Source organism: Haliaeetus albicilla, chromosome W (assembly GCF_947461875.1).
Source record: "Haliaeetus albicilla chromosome W, bHalAlb1.1, whole genome shotgun sequence".
Taxonomy (NCBI): domain Eukaryota; kingdom Metazoa; phylum Chordata; class Aves; order Accipitriformes; family Accipitridae; genus Haliaeetus; species Haliaeetus albicilla.
The window spans coordinates 28,118,600-28,139,902 of record NC_091515.1 but is presented as its reverse complement, the minus strand read 5'-3'; the positions used below and the strand labels follow the sequence as shown (position 1 = coordinate 28,139,902).

The 21,303-nt window shown below is 41.3% G+C and overlaps 1 protein-coding gene across 3 annotated transcripts in view; it reads right to left on the bottom strand.

Moving 5' to 3' along the window:
- LOC138683532 (guanine nucleotide-binding protein G(q) subunit alpha-like) overlaps positions 1–21,303 on the bottom strand; it is a 154,247-nt gene that overhangs the window by 48,970 nt on the left and 83,974 nt on the right. For all 3 annotated transcript variants that reach the window (XM_069775484.1, XM_069775486.1, XM_069775485.1), the window contains one exon: positions 10,846–11,000. In XM_069775484.1, coding sequence (XP_069631585.1) covers positions 10,846–11,000 — 155 coding nt within the window. The remainder of the gene's footprint in view (positions 1–10,845; positions 11,001–21,303) is intronic.

Below are 21,303 nucleotides of genomic sequence, written 5' to 3'. Positions count from 1 at the left end.
GTCAGTGCTGAGAAAGAAGTACTTATTTTTAATGAATTATATATTTCCTGTGACATGGGCCAAAACTGCAGCCAGCCTTCAAGGAAGTTACCAGGCTATGAAGGTGCTAATGATACCCTTGAAAGAGAGTTTCAAAGGTACTGTTTGTCCATATTACAAAATAAACAGGAAGAACGTGATAATAGGAATAGACTAATTAGCTCTGCATTTTCCCAAGATTTTCTCATAAAGAAATCAGGCAAAGTGACAAGACTCCTAAATGTAATAAACAAACAAGAGTAGTTTTAACCAATAACCCTCTTGAAGAAGTTAAATATAACCCCATTCACCAAAACCTTGTAACTCAACATTCAGCTTTAATGAATTTCCCAGAATTATGCCACCTAATGAAGACAGACCATCAAAACTTATCTGAATGCACTTTCAATAAATGAAGTTTTGAAACATTTTCAACATGAACAAACATGGGGCAGGCACTTCAAACAAACACCCACCTCCAGCCATGAATTACTATTTTTCAGTATCTTTGAGGTCAGATTTCTGTTGGAAATAGTCACATGATATATTAGCATTTTCTCAGGAATAATTCCATCAGATGAACTACCAACCAGTCAGCCTCACCTCTGTGCCCAGGAAGATCATGGAACAGATCCTCCTGGAAGACGTGTTCAAAAACATGGAAGACAGGGAGGTGATTAGAGATAGCCAACATGGCTTCACAAAGGGCAAGTCATGCCTGACTAATCTGGTGGCTGCCTACAATGGAGTGACTACATCAGTGCACAAGGGAAGAGCTATGGATGTCATCTATCTGGACTTCTGTAAGGCCTTCAGACATGGTCCCCCACAAGATCCTTGTCTCTAAATTGGAGAGAAATGGGTTTGATGGATGGACTGTCAGATGGAATGGATATGGAGTTGGCTGGATGGCTGCATCCAAAGAGTTGCAGTCAATGGTTCAATGTCCGGATGGAGACCAGTGACGAGAGGTGTCCCTCAGGGGTCCATATTGGGACCGATACTGTTCAATATCTTCATCAATGACACAGACAGTGGGATCGAGTGCACTCTCAGCAAATTTGCAGATGACACCAAACTGAGTGGTATGGTTGACGTGCCTGAGGGACGGGATGCCATCCAGAGGGACCTTGACAGGATTGAGGAGTGGGCCTATGTAAACCTCATGAAGTTCAACAAGACCAAGTGCAAAGTCCTGCACCTGGGTCAGGGCAATCCCCACTATCAATACAGACTGGGGGATGAAGGGACTGGGAGCAGCCCTGCAGAGAAGGACTTGGGGGTACTGGTGGACAAAAAATTTTATATGAGCCAGCAATGAGCATTTGCAGCCCAGAAAGCCAACCATATCCTGGGCTGCATCAAAAGCAGTGTGGCCAGCAGGTCAAGGGAGGTGATTCTCCTCCTCTACTCTGCTCTGGTGAGACCCCACCTGGAGTACTGCATCCAGCTCTGGGGCCCCAGCACAAGAAAGACATGGAGCTGTTGGAGTGGGTCCAGAGGAGGGCCGCGAAGATGATCAGAGGCCTGGAACACCTCTCCTATGAGGAAAGGCTGAGAAATTGGGGTTGTTCAGCCTAGAGAAGAGAAGGCTCCAGGTAGACCTTATTGCGGCCTTTCAATATATAAAGGGGGCTTATGAGAAAGACAAGAGAGACTTTTAACCAAGGCCTATAGAGACAGGACAAGGGGTAACAGTTTTAAAGTGAAAGAGGGTAGATTTAGATTGGATATAAAGAAGAAATTTTTCACGATGAGGGTAGTGAGACACTGGAACAGGCTGCCCAGAGAAGTTGTGGATACCCCCTCCCTGGAAGTGTTCAAGGTCAGGTTGGATGGGGCTCTAGTCAAAGATGTGGAACTAGATGATCTTTAAAGGTCCCTTCCAACCCAAGCCATTCTATGATTCTATGAATTCCTGTAACTGTAAACTCAATTTAATATATACTCTAATTAATCAAGAGAAAGCACTAAGGGATGGGCAAAGGTAGACAGCTATAGCCTTCATCTATTTGTAAGACTCCTTTTCCTTTCCAAGACTAAAAATAAGGTTGTTCTATTCAGGAATATTGCCCAATAACTCTTCCCAAACTCATGCAATCTGATGGAGCAAGATGCTAAATTAATATTCATGAGCATATTAATAAACCCCATGCTTAGAAGGAATCCTGCTGGAAGACCTTATGAACACAGGAGAAATTCTTGGGGGATATACTGCCTCTGAAACATACTGCTGAGGAGAAGGAATGTGACTGGCACCACACTAGAAACCCTCCAAAAGAAATCTCTAAGCAAAAAATATGTTGAGATAGAGGTGATTATTCACACTAATAAAAGGGTCAATCTAAGACTAGTAAAGATGATTTGTTACAACACAGTCAGCAAACAATTAGACTTTTTCTTAATCTATATGAGGAGAATGGGAGTACAGGGGATGAGGGAAGGGACAAAACTCAAGAAACTATAAAGTTTACTGTTTAAAAGAAAGTTTGTTCAGGAGATTACAGGGAGGAGGTGAGTAGGTTGAGGAGTATCAGGGAGTCTAAGAAAGAGACTGACTACTGGAACTGCACCCTACCTTCCCTGGGACAGACCTGTCAGGCAGACAGGACACATGATACGTAGGATTACCTATCCTCTCTCCACCCGGCAGAACATGGTGACTTAAGAGATGGGGGGGGATGGTGACAAGTTCCTGCCTGGCATAGCAGATGCATCTCCTCCGTGACTACCTCACCTTCCCAGGTGTCCTTATACAATAGATATATGATGCTCTGCAAGTGGAACCAAACAATGATAAGGATAATAGTCCATCTAGGTTAGAGGTGTCACCAACGTTAAGTCAGCCTACGCCCCACATCAAAACCACTTCCATAAAGAAAAAAATACAGGTTATTGTCATAGGAGACTCTTCTGTGGGGAACAGAAGGCCCAATATGCCAACTAAACCCACTTCTTAGGGAACTCTGCTGCCGCCCTGGGGCCAGGGTTAAAGATGTTACAAGAAAACTTCCTACCCTGGTATGGCCCTCGGATTATTATCCATTATTGCTTTTTCCTGTAGGCAGCGACGAAGTTGCAATAAGAAGTCCATGAGCGATCAAAAGAGACTTCAGGGCCTTGAGACGACTGGTTAAAGGATCAGGAGCACAAGTAGTGTTCTCCTCTGTCCTTCCAGTTGCAGGGAATGATGGAGTAAGAAACAGGAAGACCCAGCTGATCAAAACCTGGCTCCGTGACTGATGTCACCGGCAGAATTTTGGGGATTTTCATCACAGGTCAGTCCACATGACACCAGCCTGCTAGCGACAGATGGGGTATACCTGTCTCAAAGGGGGGAAAAGGAACTTTGTTGAAGAGTTAGCAGGGCTCATTGAAAGAGCTTTAAACTAGATTTGAAGGGGGAAAGGGATAAAACCAGGCTCGCTAGAGATAAGCCTGGGGGTGGCACACCAATGTTTGAGGGACGGTGTGCTAGTAAGGTCCTTCAGTCTGCTCCACGACGTGCTGACTGCACTGGAGCACATTTGAAATGGCCCTGTACTGATGTGCACAGCACCTTAGCCATCACAGTGGAGGTAGGGGATGGAGATCCATGTGGCAGCAAAGACGCAAGTGTTGTTGATGTGTTAGAAACCATGGAAGCACCTGAGAACAGTCCCATAAGAATTAAGGCTTCTCCCCCAAAAAAGGTGGTAGGATCAATAGCCCAACTGAAGTGCAACTACACCAATGCACACAGCATGGGCAACAAACAGGAGGAGCTGGAAGCCATTGTGCAGCTGGAAAACTATGACATAGTTGCAATCACGGAAACATGGTGGGATGACTCAGACAACTAGAGTGCTGCAATGGATGGCTATAACCTCTTCAGAAGGGATAGACAAGGAAGGAGAGGTGGTGGGGTAGCCCTGTACGTTAGGGAGTGTTTTGACTGTCTAGAGCTTGACAATGGTGACAATAGGGTCGAGCGTTTATGGGTAAGAATCAGTGGAAAGGCCAACAAGGCAGATATCATGGTGGGAGTCTGTAACAGACCACCCAAGCAGGATGAAGAGGCAGACAAAATATTCTATAAGCAGCTGGGAGAAGTTTCACGATTGCTAGCCCTTGTTCTCGTGGGGGGCTTCAACTTGCCAGATGTCTGCTGGAAATACAATAAAGCAGAGAGGAAACTGTCTAGGAGGTTCCTGGAGTGTGTGGAAGATAACTTCCTGACACAGCTGGTGAGTGAGCCAACTAGGGAAGGAGCCCCGCTGGACGCGGTGTTTGCGAACAGAGAAGGACTTGTGGGGGATGTGATAGTTGGAGGCTGTCTTGGGCACAGCGATCATGAAATGACAGAGTTTTCGATTCTAGGAGAACTAAGGAGGGTGGTTAGCAGAACTGCTACCTTGGACTTCCAGAGGGCAGACTTTGGCCTGTTCAGGTGACTGGTTGACAGTCCCTTGAAAGGCAGTCCTGAAGGGCAAAGGAGTCCAGGAAGGCTGGATATTCTTCGAGAAGGAAATTTTAAAGGTGCAGGAGCAGGCCGTCCGTATGTACCGAAAGACTAGCCACTGGGGAAAAAGACCGACTTGGATGAACAGAATGCTTTGGCTGGAACTCAGGAAAAAAGGAGAGTTTATGATCTTTGGAAGAAGGGGCAGGCAACTCAGGAGGACTAAAAAGATTTCGTGAGGTTATGCAGGGAGAAAATTAGAAGGGCCAAAGCCCAACTAGAACTTAATCTGGCAACTGCCATAAAAGACAATAAAAAAAATGTTTCTATAAATACATTCACAACAAAAGGAGGGCTAAGAAGAATCTCCATCCTTTATTGGATGCAAGGGGAAACATAGTGACAAAGGATGAGGAAAAGGCTGAGGTACTTAATGCCTTCCTTGCCTCAGTCTTTAATAGTAAGACCAGTTGTTCTTGGGGTACCCGGCCCCCTGAGCCAGAAGACAGGGATGGGGAGCAGAATGAAGCCCTGTATGATAATCCAAGGGGAAATGGTTAGTGACCTGCTACACCACTTAGACACACACAAGTCTATGCAGTCGGATTGGATCCACCCAAGGGTACTGAGGGAGCTGGCGGAAGTGCTCACCAAGCCACTTTCCATCATTCATCAGCAGTCCTGGCTAACCAAGGAGGTCCCAGTTGACTGGAGGTTAGCAAATGTGACATCCATCTACAAGAAGGGCCAGAAGGAGGATCCGGGGAACTACAGGCCTGTCAGTCTGACCTCGGTGCCAGGGAAGGTTATGGAGCAGACCACCTTGAGTGCCATCACATGGCATGTACAGGACAACCAGGTGATCAGGCCCAGTCAGCATGGTTTTATGAAAGGCAGGTCCTGCTTGACTAACCTGATCTCCTTCTATGACAAGGTGACTCGCTTAGCGGACGAGGGAAAGGCAGTGGATGTTGTTTACCTGGACTTTAGTAAAGCCTTTGTCACTGTTTCCCACAGCATTCTCCTGGAGAAACTGGCTGCTCATGGCTTGGATGGGTGTACTCTTTGAAGGGTAAAAAACTGGCTGGATGGCTGGGCCCAAAGAGTTGTGGTGAATGGAGTTAAATCCAGTCGGTGGCCAGTCACAAGTGGTGTTCCCCAGGGCTCAGTATTGGGGCCAGTTCTGTTTAATATCTTTATCAAAGATCTAGACAAGGGGATCAAGCACACCCTCAGCAAGTTTGCAGATGACACCAAGTTGGGTGGGAATGTTGATCTGCTTGAGGGTAGGAAGGCTCTACAGAGGGATCTGGACACACTTGTGCAAATTTTTCAAAACTTCTAAATGGGAAATGGGGTTAAAAAATTATACAGATATTAAAAGCATATTTAGTAACACACACACACACAAAAATAATCCTGAAAGAAATGCATGCTATATACTACTTAATGTAATCTCACTTCAGTTTCTGAATTTCCCTAGTTCAATTCCTTACTCTTCAGTTTTTCTATAGGAAGCACCACTACACAGCAAATTCCACATCTTTCTTCAGACCTTCCTTTTATATTTATTATGTCTATTGCATGATAGGTTAAGCACACTTCTACCACTACTACTTTATCTTAAGCTTCAGCCTCTTTCATGTGGTAAAGACCTGTCATTTTTATTTGCTGTTTTATCTTATTGTAAACTATACACAAATTAGGTCATGTAAACCGTGAATATATAAAATCAGGGTCTGCTATTCTGCAGCACAAATTACGCAAAAATATAGCTTTAGAACCTTCAAGTACATTTTTAAAAAAGGGAAAAAAAAGCAATGAACGATATAAAAATGTTTATTAAATGATGGTATACCTGTGTATATTATTATAAATCATGAGTATATGGGAATTTGGTTCTCGCATCAGATGAATAACTGTTTTTTACAGGTAGTTGTTCATAATTTACTATCCCAGTGATGTTAGCAGCATAACAAGTCTCTTCTTTTTATAGAGACCTGCAACAAAATTACACAGACGTGGGATGCCCAAAGAATTCCCTATAGTTTTATGAAACAAAAGATTTTATGTTCTGATCACCAGAGGCAATAGCAACTAACAGAGTAAAGTGTTATAGTAATAACTTAGGTGTATATACTGATCTTTCTCCTTGTGGGTCCCTAATCACATTTTATTTAGCACACAATCAACTCCACTGAAATGCATCTACTTCTGAAGTGGAACATGGAAGCAAAATGTTACTTTTAAAGGATAGGTATGAGGAAATTAATTGTTCAGTAGAATCTATGGAGAACTTCAAACTCTGGTAGAATACCATCATACAAAAATTACTAGCTGACCAAAGCACTACAGTTAATACAATATTTTTTCAAAAGGTGACACATGAAGTTTAATGAGAAGACATAATCAGGATTGATGTCTTTCATTCCCTGTTAACAATCAGTGATATGCTGAAGATGTCCTGGGAGTCGCACACTGGAGCTCTGCATAACTTCTTATTACAAAGGAAGGTATTGGAATTTCTGCATTTATGCATTAACTGCCCAGCTAACTCAGCTCATGCTATCACAGATATATGCAGACTGTATTATCATACAATAACAATTTAGTTTTATTTGTCTTCCTTTTTAAAGTTGATGGCAAATGCAGAAACAAAAGCCTGAAGGATTCTCTGTATGTATGACTAAAACCAATGCATTAAATACTGACTGGCATAGATAAAGTGGGGTAGGAACTTGGGGGAGAATTATATTTAATTATCTGAAGTGTTATAAAACACAGTCGGGGAAGAGAAGCTAAACAAATATCCTCAGTGCTTGTGTAACAACCAGAAAACCCTTGGTTGGAGGTACACAATGACATAATTCTTCCATCCAAAGGGGCTAGCGAAGGTGAAGTTTTTTAGCAAGGTTATGGGAATATTTCTGGTTACATTCTAAATGCTTCCTATGGTCATGAGTCTCCACAAACTCTAGTTATAGACCAAATTTTGCAAGTTGTAATACAAACGTGAAATGTTACTTCTAACAACTGTCTCTTCTTGGCAAGACCATTGCCTCTCTTCCCTTTAGACTTTGAAAAACCATGATATAATCAGACTGTTGACCGGTAACTTGTTTCTATTTGGGTTAAGGTCTGTAGAGTATATATAGAGAGAAAGATCTCATCTCACGCAGCTATTATTTCAGGCTATCCACACTGTGGTGTCGGTTTACATCCGTCTCACACTGTGAATGGTATCTTTGAAGCCATAAAGGGAAGTGGTTTAGTGGTAAATAAGCGGGTAAGTCACCCAGTAATGTATATGGGAAGTGAATAATGTCTATTTATATGATGTGCTCTTGACTTTACTGCAGATACAAGTCTAGAAATTACTTAAAAAACAATATGAACATCCAACCATTGGTGCATCTGGTAAGGGGAGAGAATGGAATGTATTTGCTGAGCTACCAAGAGGTTCAAATCAACTCCCACCTTTCAGGAAACTTACTTTCTTAGACACTCCTCTCACCTCTTCTGGTAAATACACATCTATCTGACATATTCTTCCAGTGTACTAGCAGTGGATATAAAACTTCAGAAGTGTTGCTAAGAATGACAAAGCAGGTCAAGAGATGACAGAAAGTGAAAGTATAGAAACTTACAGGATATATTAGAAGCTAGCAGCAGAATTTAGAAAACAACAGAAACAGAAATTACAGGGAAAGAGATTTAGAAAGACAACGTGTACTAACAGTGAGGGAAAAAAAAAAGCAACACAGGGAACAGATTAAAAATACTACTACTGTAAAAACGCTGGGGGAAAAAACCTGAGAAGACTAAAGGAAAGACTCATGCAAGGGATGAAGGAAGAAGCAGCATAAGATTGACACATATGCTTCAAAACATATACAAGAGATCTGCTGGACAACAAACTATTGTTTCGGTTTTATATATCAAGTCAGATAAAATTACTGAAGTCTCACCAAGTCAGTGAGCACTGGATGCTTACTTCCTTTTAAGTGCTTTGTGAATCGCAGTAGTAAATTTCAAGCATTATGTTTTGCTGCTTTGTGACATAGGGACTTAAAGCTAGCAAATTGTGTTTAGATGTTTTATCCCTAAACATGTGGACTGTATTTTTGAAACAATGTTTCTTTGGTTTCTGCTAATTGCTTTTTCTGGACTTACATATGTAAAGAAACTCTACTTGCAAGCATAAATATATGAGAAGCTCATATAAAGACTCATATATAGTGATTCATAATTCTAATGTTTTATTACTCATTCTAAAACAATTTTTTGCAGAACTCCACAAAATGTACTATAATCTATTATAATTAAAATCTACAAATCTGCAATAAATCATGTTGTTAAATGGTTACATATATCGAGCTTTAAAAATAACCAATCAACTAGTACATTTACCTTTTGGAAGAAAATTTATGAAAATTTTGTTTCTATAGCTCCTTAATGAGCTATACTATTTTAATACTACTCAAAAGATCTACTATGGTGATGATTTCATTAGAACTAGGTCAAAACTAAGATATTCAGTACAATTTGATCTGAAGTAGTATCAGATGCTCATTTCCTACTTTGGAGACTTACTAATTTTATTGTATTCCTCTAAGGCAACCATTAAAATATATAAATTTATTTCAATTTTGAAATCAGTATTATATCTATCATGGAATAAAAGTTAGGACCTACAAATATAAGAAATTAAAAGCATAAGAAAAGCTCTATTTCACCTCCTACTTATGTTTGCTGTTCATTTCAAAATGAAAACAATCAGAAAGTATAGTCAGCCTAATTTGTCTCTAAAATTTTCTTTTACCACTTATGTACCCTAAAGATTATCACTTATATGTAATTTCCTATGATTTTTAGCTTTCTTACCACTGAAAAATAAAACACAATATTGTATATTTGGGGACACTGAGAATCCATGCAATACAAGAGACATTTTACTGTACTTTACACCACTGTGCACCAAAATATGCATATACAAATAATAAAAGTGGTAGATTGGGAAGGTAACCAGCTCTACAGGATAGCAGATTGCATAGGACAACAGGAACCCTGTATGTGGGGCTGATAAAGCAGAAGCAGAATGTGGTGTAGTAATAACAGGGCATCGGAGCAAATCTGAGCAGACCTAATTCATGCACTAGTAGCTCTCTAGCTGCCTAAATTGCATCAGCAAGATATTTTTAAGTTTTTCTTGACTCAATCACGTATAAAGGATTGTGCTAGATAAGGACCCTCAGACTACTGTGCAGATAAATCTCACCCCAGACTTCTGTTATGTGTATGGCCATGTTCCATTGACTTTAATGGGACCTTCATGGTACCTTTCAGTTTCTTCTGTGCTTTCCTCAATAAGAGGCTTCCTTTCATGCCAACCTGACATGAAGACTAGAATGATATAATCAGATCAATTTTCATAGCTAATCTAAAAGTTCCAGTGGAGACCATGGAAGTTTTTGCCACAGCTTTAATAACTAAGTATGCTAATTCTTTTTCTAGTGAGCAACACCAAAAGGTCATCCTCCTCTACCATCATTCTTTTTTTTTTTTTATACAGATGAAAAATTTTACCAGAGCTATACAGTATTATTACTCAGAGCAACTGAATATCTTGGAGCCAACATTTAGACAGTGCTCAGGGTTCAATGTTAAATTCCATATTACTATTTTATCAGAATCCTGCCACAAGAGAGTACATGCATACCATTCAAGACCAAGTTTAGTCACATATGCATTTTCATTGTTGTTGATCTATAACAAATAGGATTTAACTTAAAATGCTTTTTTTCCACCCTTTACAAATTGAAGTCTGTTTTCAGTTATGTGTTTGCCTTCTTGGCAGCCATATTCTTTCAAGATTAGGTCTTGTTTGTACAAAAGAAAGACAGTTGAACAAAACACAAGAACACTTGCTTGATACTATTTACCTCATGACCAGGACCGCAAAAGAGAAAGGGGAAAAGGGGAAAAAAGGGAAAGAAAAGGGAAAGGGAAAAACCTAGGAAAAGAGATGTTCAAAGGCATTATAATTTTTATGAATTGCATGGAGGTCTACTCTTGATTGCACTTCCCTAGTAATAAACTTAATGTAAGATTTCAAATTATAATAGGCTTATGTTTTGGGAAACAAACACACACATAAATAATACTAAACTAGATACACTACCTTCCTTACAGTAGCCTTTACATTCAAGTTATTAAGTGTATGTTTGTGCTGAATATGCATGCACACACAGATACTTGTACACACACACACAAAACTGTACATGTACGTACACAAAAATATAGCATGAAAAGATAACAAGTAAGAATTACTTTGTTAGAAAGGACAGAAAATAAGATACAGTTGTTTGTAACCACTATATACTTACTATTTAGTTGAATCCGATAACTGATATTCTCGTCGTCTATCATAACATTCCTGGATTCCAGGGTCATTCCATAAACTTCTTATTGCATCTACATAGGGGTTCTCAAAAGTTGACACCTTCTCTACATCGACTTCTCGAACTAACTGTGCATGAGCCTAATTTGAAACAAAGAAAACAATAAAATTTATTTTGTTTTCTATGTTTACAAATAGTTCATATACAGTGAATGTGATTAACAGGAATAATTTTTCGGACTGGCCATCTCACCAATGTGAGGTTATGAATGAATGATGATAAAGTGTGTTCAAACAAAAAAAGTAATAGGGATGATATGAGAGAAGGATAATCAATAAATGTGTATATGGGTCCTTATTTCAGAATAACCTTATCCTAATACAGTATTATTTAGCTGAAATGGATAAAATGTTCATATTAAAATTTATATTTAATTAAGCTAATTTTTAAGAAAGCTTTCATTTTTCAGGTACAATTTTAGGGCATATAACATACCTGCTTTTTAAATGATAACCAGTTAAGCAACTTGGCAGAGTTAGACTGATGGGAGCACAAAGAATGGGGAGGAGGGAAGAAATTTGTCTTTTAAAGAGATTCATTTATATGTACATACACTAAGAGAGAAAAAGAACAGAAGAAAACTTAGTCAACCAAAAAACCCAAGGGATTCTATTCTCCAATCTAGTCTTCATTTCAGACTAGACACATTTCAGCAATATGCTTGAGATGCAGTAGGCAAGGTTGTTTCATATCAATAGTCTGTGTGGACTAGCCGATTTTAAGATGCCCATTTAATGAATCTCTCTCACATGGGAAAATATACCTTAGCAAATATTTTCCATTTTATAACAGGATTTCCCAAACCTATAAGAAAGGTTGTAGTGCTTGGCCTGTCAGTAACTAAATCATCAAGCACAGTGGTATTAGGTAGGTCTGGATGGTATAATTCACATAGACTGCATAATTGATAGCAATGGCATGAGATCATATCCAAGCAGTCTGGGAGCTGAATGGAAGTCAGTACAAAAAGCCATCATCATGACCATGAATTTTTCCCTCTTGTCTTGAGAGTACTAAAACCCTGAAGTGATTCATTTCTTGAGAATGTAGCTCTTGCTTATAGGAGAAACAATTATTTATGCTAGTCAACAGAAGTCATGAGTCATTTACCGGTTCAGACCCTGATGACTTGTAATCTACAACTGTGGTACATACAAATACCTTGCCTTACGGGGCTGTATAGCAAGATATGCACCTTTGGAGGAAATCTTCATCTATCCTCTACCCTTCTTTTATTTTTCCTTGGACCTACTAAATCAAGAGCAAATGAAAAAGTAAATGCTTTCCTGCAAACCTGCACATAATTGAAACAGGTATAACATTCAAGGAGAATAATAGTAGGCTATATTTCACTATCTTGAACAAGTAACAGATGGGGGATGTGTTCCTTAATGTATCAGAAATCATAAATCTCTGAGGACCACTCCAACTGAGACAAGGGGGGTCAAAAGAATCTCAGTAGACATAATAAAGGAGGGTGAAAGATGATGTTTAGTGCTTACATTGTTGAAATTAGCTGAGGTAGAGACAGTCCTTGATAAGAAGAGCTGGTCCCAAGAACCAGCCAATGAGGTAAAGACAGTCCTTGATAAGAAGCAGGAGCAGGAGCAGGCCCCAAGAGCCAGCTAGGACTGGTCTTGTGGCTTGGGTGAATACCAAGAAATCACTGACCCTGCGCAAGGAAAGAGGTTACTAGCGGTGATGAAGAGGAGTCGTCCATCTTCATCTCTGCGACCACCAGATGACCACCATAAAGAGGCACTGCACAAGCGCAGTTGGGAGGAGACTATGGAAATGACCTCTCAGAGCTAATTTTAATATGAAGCGGGGATAGGTCATGCCTATGTATAGGCGTATTGTGTATATGTAACACTTGATTGTATAAACTTGAGGCGAACTGCTGAGTCGGACGCGCATGACTTTGATGGGACTACCCCCCGTGCTGCCCAGCACTGAATGAACATACCTACTTTACAATCTCACTGATTGTGGAGTCTGTTTCCGCACGTCACAAGGTAGGAAAGTGCTTTTACATAGCAGCCAGAGAGAACTAATTTGGAAGAGGACTGTAGAGAGACAGTCGCTTCCTTTGAGCAACCCTGAAGCACAGAGCGGGTTAGGCTAAACAGTAAGACGTTTCATGGTGTGCTACACTGAAGAACTGTATATAAATTAATAAAATGCATTGTAAATCGCTGGAAGGAGGCTTGGTACAATGCTAATCATCCTGCAGTTATTGAAAAAGATAAATAGGGTATCATAACTGCCTAAACAAGAATTTGACATCCTTTTGAAGTCATATATATATATATATGTAACCAATGTATAAAATGATGTCTGATGCTCTAGTAAAGGGTCTTCAACTATGATCATATTGATCTGTCGTTGAGTCCATGATTATGCTCCCGCAGTGCTCTATCTCTATACTGACTCATGGATGGTGGCAAATGCCCTGTGGGGGTGGCTACAGCAATGGAAGCAGAGCAACTGGCAGCGCAGAGGTAAACCCATTTGGGCTGCCGCACTGTGGCAAGATATTGCATCCCGGCTAGAGAATCTGGTTGTAAAAGTACGTCATGTAGATGCTCACGTACCCAAGAGTCGGGCCACTGAAGAACATCAAAACAACCAACAGGTGGATCAGGCAGCCAATATTGGAGTGGCTCAGGTGGATCTGGACTGGCAACATAAGGGTGAGCTATTTATGGCTTGGTGGGCCCATGATACCTCAGGCCATCAGGGAAGAGATGCAACATATAGATGGGCTCGTGATCGAGGGGTGGACTTGACCATGGACACTATCGCACAGGTTATCCATGAATGTGAAACCTGTGCTGCAATTAAGCAGGCCAAGCGGTTAAAGCCCCTGTGGTATGGAGGGCGATGGCTGAAATATAAATATGGGGAAGCCTGGCAGATTGACTATATCACACTCCCACAAACTCGCCAAGGCAAGCGCCACGTGGTTACAATGGTGGAAGCAACCACCGGGTGGCTGGAAACATATCCCATGCACCGCCAGGAACACTATCCTGGGCCTTGAAAAGCAGGTCCTGTGGTGACACGGCACCCCAGAAAGAATTGAGTCAGACAACGGGACTCATTTCCAAAACCACCTCATAGACACCTGGGCCAAAGAGCATGGCATTGAGTGGGTGTATCATATCCCCTATCATGTACCAGCCTCTGGGAAAATCAAACAATACAATGGACTGTTAAAGACTACATTGAGAGCAGTGGGGGGGGAACTTTCAAACACTGGGATACACATTTAGCAATAGGCACCTGGTTAGTCAACACCAGAGGATCTGCTAATCAGGCTGGCCCAGCCCAGTCAGAACTGTTACGTACTATAGAAGGGGATAAAGTCCCTGTAGTGCACATAAAAACATATTTTAGGGAAGACAGTCTGGGTTACTCCTGCCTCAGGCAAAGACAAACCCATTTGTGGGATTGCTTTTGCTCAAGGACCTGGGTGCTCTTGGTAGGTGATGTGGAAGAATGGAGAAGTCCGATATGTGCCTCAAGGGGATTTGATTTTAGGTAAGAATAGTTAATGAATTAAACTGTATGATGTTAGTTGCTATATAACCCTGCCATTGTATTTTATCATTACTATAATTGTTATATGCTATATCAATGGTATTATAGTAAGAATCACTTAGATCAAGCAAGAATGAACTGTGATAAAATTGAGCAAAGCGCAGCAGTGATGGAACCAGAACTGACTCCAGCATGCAACAGTCCAACATTACACACCATCCTCCTGCTACGTCCAATGTCAGCCGCTCACCATACCGCACTGAAGCCCGATCCTGCTCTGCCGACTGAGAGGACTTTGCACCATTCCTCCTGCCCAGAAAGACTGGTATGACAGATGGAGCCCAAAGTCATGGACTAAATGAACTCAACGGACATTTTATAGAGATGGCCTATAGACTAAGGGAATGATATCTGTGTGTGTGTATATATATATATATATATATATGTCTCAAAGGACAGGAAAGGTGATGGTGATTGACCGGGATGTATTGGAAAGCATGGGACCTGAGCATGACATAAATGGTATAGAATAAGGGGCAGATATTGTCCTGGTTTCAGCTGGGATAGAGTTAATTTTCTTTCTAGTAGCTAGTATAGTGTTATGTTTTGGATTTAGTATGAGAAGAATGTTGATAACACAGTGATTTTTTCAGTTGTAAGTTTTTGAGTCAGATCTCTTACACAGATGACAGGCACAAGTATCGAAGAACAATTAGATTCTATTATAGTATCACACTGATGCTATCCATAAGAAAAAAGTAGGGCATTTATACACACTCTCTCACTTTCGTGCTGAAATTTTAATACTGTTTCACAGTTCAAAGGTTATTTGAATTTTGCAGAGTGTGAAAAAATATCCACTGACTGATTACCAAGGTTTCCAACTTCAATTATCTTCTTAATGAACCTTTCACATCAAAGTGAGGAATAAGAAAAATATTTCTTGTAAATTTCTTAATATAAGGTGAGAACTAACACACTTAAAACCTTTTCATATTTGTGTCACACCCACATTTTGACAAAAATACACTTTGCTTTATGTGGAATAAATAAATACATTCTTGCTTTCTGGTAGTGGAAGAGAAGGGAAAATGATGGGAATAAAACAGTGTTCTGGTATGCTAAAAAAATCTATTTAGAATCATAGAATGGTTTGGGTTGGAAGGGATCTTTAAAGGTCATCTAGTCTAAGCACCTGGCAATGAGCAGGAACATCTTCAGCTAGATCAGGTTGCTCAGAGCCCAGTCCAACCTGACCTTGAATATTTCCAGGGATCATGCATCTGCAACTTCTCTGGGCAACCTGTTCCAGTGTTTCACCATCCTCATTGTAAAAAATTTCTTCCTTATATCTAGTCTGAATCTACCCTCTTTTAGTTTAAAACCATTACCCCTTGTCCTATCACTACAGGCCCTGCTAAAAAGTCTGTCCCCATCTTTCTTATAAGCCCCCTTTATGTATTGAAGGGCCTCAATAAGGTCTCCCAAGAGCCTTCTCTTCTCCAGGCTGAACAACCCCAACTCTCTCAGCCTTTCCTCATAGGAGAGGTATTCCATCCCTCTGATCATTTTTGTGGCCCTCCTCTGGACCTGCTCTAACAGGTCCATGTCTTTCTTGTACAGAGGACTCCAGAGCTGGATGCAGTACTCCAGGTGGGGTCTCAGCAGAGAGGAGCAGAGGGGCAGAATCACTTTCCTTGACCTGCTGGCCACGCTTCTTTGTATGCAGCCCAGGATATGGTTGGCTTTCTGGGCTGCGAGCACACATTGCCGGCTCATGTTGATGTCAGATATAGAAAATCCTGTTGTAATTAGAAAATCCTGTTTTAAATTAAGTTAGTTAATCATTTTCAACTTCAAACAATTTTAATAATACCTAGAGAAGTAGCCAAGATCATTCTGACCCTTTCTGTTCTTCCTGATTGATGATACGTCCCTCTTGGCAGGAAAACGAACCATTGACCCGATACAGAGAGACTTAGCAGTTAAAGTGAGGAGGGGATACCTCCCTGAACGACCACCAAAGACCACCTGAGACCCCCGCGCATGCGGAGAAGGCATTTGATGTGTCATGGTTATATAATCCTATGCATGTGCATTAGTTTGAGTATGTACTAGGTAGGAGTAGTTTAATAATAAATTATATGCAGTTGTTACTGTATAAAAGAGACACACCTGATGAATCTGGTGTGCTTGATTTGCGGAAAGTCCACCGAGCACCCAGGCCTGAATAAAAAGCAATATCTCTCCTGAGTGTGTGAGATTGGTCTATTGCACACCAGGTAACGAATCCACTTTTAGGACAACAATGTCCAGTTTTTCATCCACCAGTACCCTAAGTCCCTCTCCGCAGGGCTGCTCCCAATCCATTCATCTCCCAGCCTGTATTGATAGTGGGGATTGCCCTGACCCAGGTGCAGGACCTTGCACTTGGTCTTGTTGAACCTCATGAGGTTCACATGGGCCAACTTCTCAAGCTTGTCCAGATCCCTCTGGATGGCATCCCGTCCCTCAGGCATGTCAACCACACCACTCAGTTTGGTGTCATCTGCAAATTTGCTGAGAGTGCACTCGATCCCACTGTCTGTGTCATTGATGAAGATATTAAACAGCACTGGTCCCCTGAGGGACACCATTCGTCACTGGTCTTCATCCGGACACTGAGCCGTTGACCACTACTCTCTGGATGCAACCATCCAGCCAATTCCTTATCCATCTGACAGTCCATCCATCAAACCCATTTCTCTCCAATTTAGAGACAAGGATCTTGTGGGGGACCATGTCTGAAGGCCTTACAGAAGTCCAGATAGATGACATCCATAGCTCTTCCCTTGTCCACTGACGTAGTCACTCCATCGTAGGCAGCCACCAGATTAGTCAGGCATGATTTGCCCTTTGTGAAGCCATGCTGGCTATCTCGAATCACCTCCCTGTCCTCCATGTGCCTTAACATAGCTTCTAGGAGGATCTGTTCCATGATCTTCCTGGGCACAGAGGTGAGGCTGACAGGTCAGTAGTTCCCAGGGTCCTCCTTTCTACCCTTTTTAAAAATGGGTGCAATTTTTAATTTTTTAATTTTTGCTTTTTTATTCTTTACAAAAGCTTGTGTCAAGGGCTGATTCTCAATAGATCACAGCAAGGGAGCAGCTCTGCTATGTACGAAACCATGACCCAGAATCAGGTCATCTATGAATGATTTAGCGCCGAGTGCCCCACGATCATGCAGTATGTGACAGGGGAGAGGCAGCGCTGCATCTGTCCACCCCTCCAGTCCTGACTGACCACGAGCGGCGCTTCGCACTGGGCCCGCCAGCCGGCTGTTCAAGCCCACCGAGGTGCCAATGGCGCTGCAATATCGCTACGTCTAGGCGGGATTCTGACTCTAGAGGCATTCCGTCATAAGCCCGCAGATGGTAGCCTCGTGCCAGTGGCTCCTCAGCCAAACGCATGCGCCAGGGGTCTGAATCTGCGGTTCCTCTCGTACTGAACAGGATTACTATTGCAACAACACATCATCAGTAGGGTAAAACTAACCTGTCTCACAACAGTCTAATAAACAGGATACAGCTTACTGAAAGCCAAAACTAAGCTGCCCAGATGGGTGCTTAACTCCAAGACAGGCTGGATCCACCCAAGAGCCAGAGGAACGCAGGCCTAAGGCTGCTGGAACGTACAAGTTTCTGTACGTATGACTTGAAAAAAATGCTTTGAATTACAGTTATGAACATATTCCAAACTAAAAAACAAAAAGTTTCAAAAGTTTTTCACTGATGTTAATAAGGAACATAAATAGTTTAGCAGTGAGGTGGAAGAACCATCTTCAAGACAAAGAGGAGTTTTAGAACTTTTACCTCCACGTTTACCTCCAAAACATTTTGTTTTGAAAGTGAAAACTTGAAAAAATCAAGACAGCTTTATGAGTAAGTTCTTTTTCATAAGAGTTGGAAAAAGGCATGGAATAATATTACTTCAGTCATTTCAAAGTGGTAGGAGAGCCCAAGACAGAAGGGAAATGTTCAGTCAATATGTTCCATTCAGTTCGTAACATGTGAACACTTTTAGCTGATAACAACAAAGGACATGACTGTATACTCTGAAAGCCCAGGAAGATATTCTTCCATCTTCTAAAGAAGATGGCCAAGTTATAAATAATTTAACACACTAACATCCATGCAAAATTGTGAAAGTGAGGTTTCCCTTTAATCTCCTCCTAAAAAGACTATTTCAATGTATTTTTATTTACATTTACCAGAAACCAAAATGTTCACAAAGACTAGGAGCCTATTTATAGCACACATTACAGTCTTAAATTCATCTCTCTCTACCCCGTTAAGCAGGATGCATTTTATGCTGCAAGCTATTTGCATTACTATTTTTCCTTGTGTCATTCATGTTCCACTCCATGTTCCATACTTGGGCTCTAGTTAAAAACACAGTACTGGTAGTGTGATTCTGTTAGATCAATACACTGAGAAAAATATTTAACATCACATCTGACACCCTACCTCCTGACACCCTGCCCCTTGACCAATATTGGCAGCGTAGACAGACTGCCAACACCCTGCCCCCTGACCGACACTGGCAGCGTAGGCAGGGTGCCACCCACATTATTCATGTGAGGTATGATTCTCTCAAATCACAGAACCATTGGTGGAGCCAAGGGGCGGTGCAACTCTTACTCACATTCAAAAGGCATTTGCATGATTGGCTGTTGCTGCCAGATGACCCAGACACCATGCCCTGCCCCCTGCCCCTTCCCTGTGAGCCTTGCAGTGCCTCACCTTCAGCCCCTCCTTCTTCTCTCTAAGGTGCTGCCTGAGAACTGGTGGGTGGGTGTCCACCACCAGACGCAGATTGCCTCCTAGTTCTGTTTCCCGGCAGACCTTTTTGCATACCCTATGTCCTAGCCCTGATTAGAAGTTGTCGTGAATGACCGGCACTCAGTTGTGGACACCAGGGCCCAAATCTCATCGTTGGATCACAGACTGTGATTTTGTATTTCAGGAAGTGATAATGCCCATGATGAGCCCAGAGTTGCTGACTCAGCCCAACTACTGGACCACCCTCAACGAACGGACTGATCTGTGTACTGGTTTTGGCTGGGATAAAGTTAATTTTCTTCATAGCATTCATATGGTGCTATGTTTTGGATTTATGACCAAAACAGCGTTGATAACATAGGGGTGTTTCAGTTATTGCCGAGCAGTGCTTGTACAGCATCAAGGCCTATTCTGCTTCTCACGCTGCCCCGCCAGTGAGTAGGCTGAGGTGCACAAGAAACTGGGGGAAGGAGGACGAGGACAAAAAAAAGGTTTGCAAAACAAAACAGGGAGAAAAAGAGAACTGAAGCATCCATAAGCAATATAGTCTCTACTGAAAGGACAAACAGGCAAATGAAGTTAAATGAATCAGTCTTTACATGATCTTAGATAACTTCATCTGTTAAAGTCTCTGCTATCGCTTTCTCTCAAAAGAAGGCTAGATTTTGGATGCTCATCCTAATTCTGTTGTTTGTGGTAAGTCTAAGCAGAGCAATTTACAAAAAAACTCTGAAAAGAGAACTGATAACTCCACATTCAATATGATAAAAATCTTCCTGAACTGACAACTCTACAAAGGAAATATTAACATTTAGATTTTGTATTATATAATACAGTATTTTTTACCAGAAGTTCTCAAAACACTTTATAAAGGTAATAAATAGCACTAGGAAGTGCAGTTATATAAAAGTATCACAACACACAGCTCTATCACTTTCACTGATGAAAGCATAAACCTATTGGTGTCCAAATAACAATAATTATTACTATATTATTATTAAATCTCAGATGATTAATTACAAGAATAAAAGGAATGCCATTTAGCATTATAAAACACCTTTGGTAAATACAAACTGCTAAAAGGCACAAAAAGGTATTCTCAAATATAAGACAAAACTATTTTCTAGTGACTACTAGATCCATAATAATAAAATGTCAACAGTACAAGTATATACATAACTCATAATGAACTTGGTTTCAGTCCTGTAAAAGAAAATTGCTGTCAACTTGAAATGGTAAAACCTGTTTTATAAATATTTCTGTTACTGAGTGTCATCGTTTAACCCCAGCCAGCAACTAAGCACCATGCAGCTGCTCATTCACTTCCCCCCCACCCAGTGGGATGGGGGAGAAAATCGGTAAAAGAAGTAAAACTCGTGGGTTGAGATAAGAATGGTTTAATAGAACAGAAAAGAAGAAACTAATAATGATAATGGTAACACTAATAAAATGACAACAATCATAAAAGGATTGGAATATACAAGTCATACACAATGCAATTGCTCACCACCCACGCCCGACACCCAGTTAGTCCCCAAGAGGCCATCCCCCCACCCCCAGCCCCCCCAGTTTATATACTAGATGTGAGACAAGGGGAGTCAAAAGAATCTCAGTAGACATAATAAATGGGGGTGAAAGATGATGTTTAGTGCTTACATTGTTGAAATTAGCTGAGGTAGAGACAGTCCTTGATAAGAAGCAGGAGCAGGCCCCAAGAGCCAGCTGAGACTGGTCTTGTGGCTTGGGTGAATACCAAGAAATCACTGACCCTGCGCAAGGAAAGAGGTTACTAGCGGTGACGGAGTCATCTATCTTCATCTTCACGACCACCAGACAACCACCATAAAGAGGCACTGCGCAGGCGCAGTTGAGAGGAAACTATGGAAATGACCTCTCGGAGCTAATTTTAATATGAAGCGGGGATAGGTCATGCATATGTATAGGCGTATTGTGAATATGTAATACCTGACTGTATAAACTTGAAGCAAACTGCCAAGTCGGGCGCGCACGACTTTGGTGG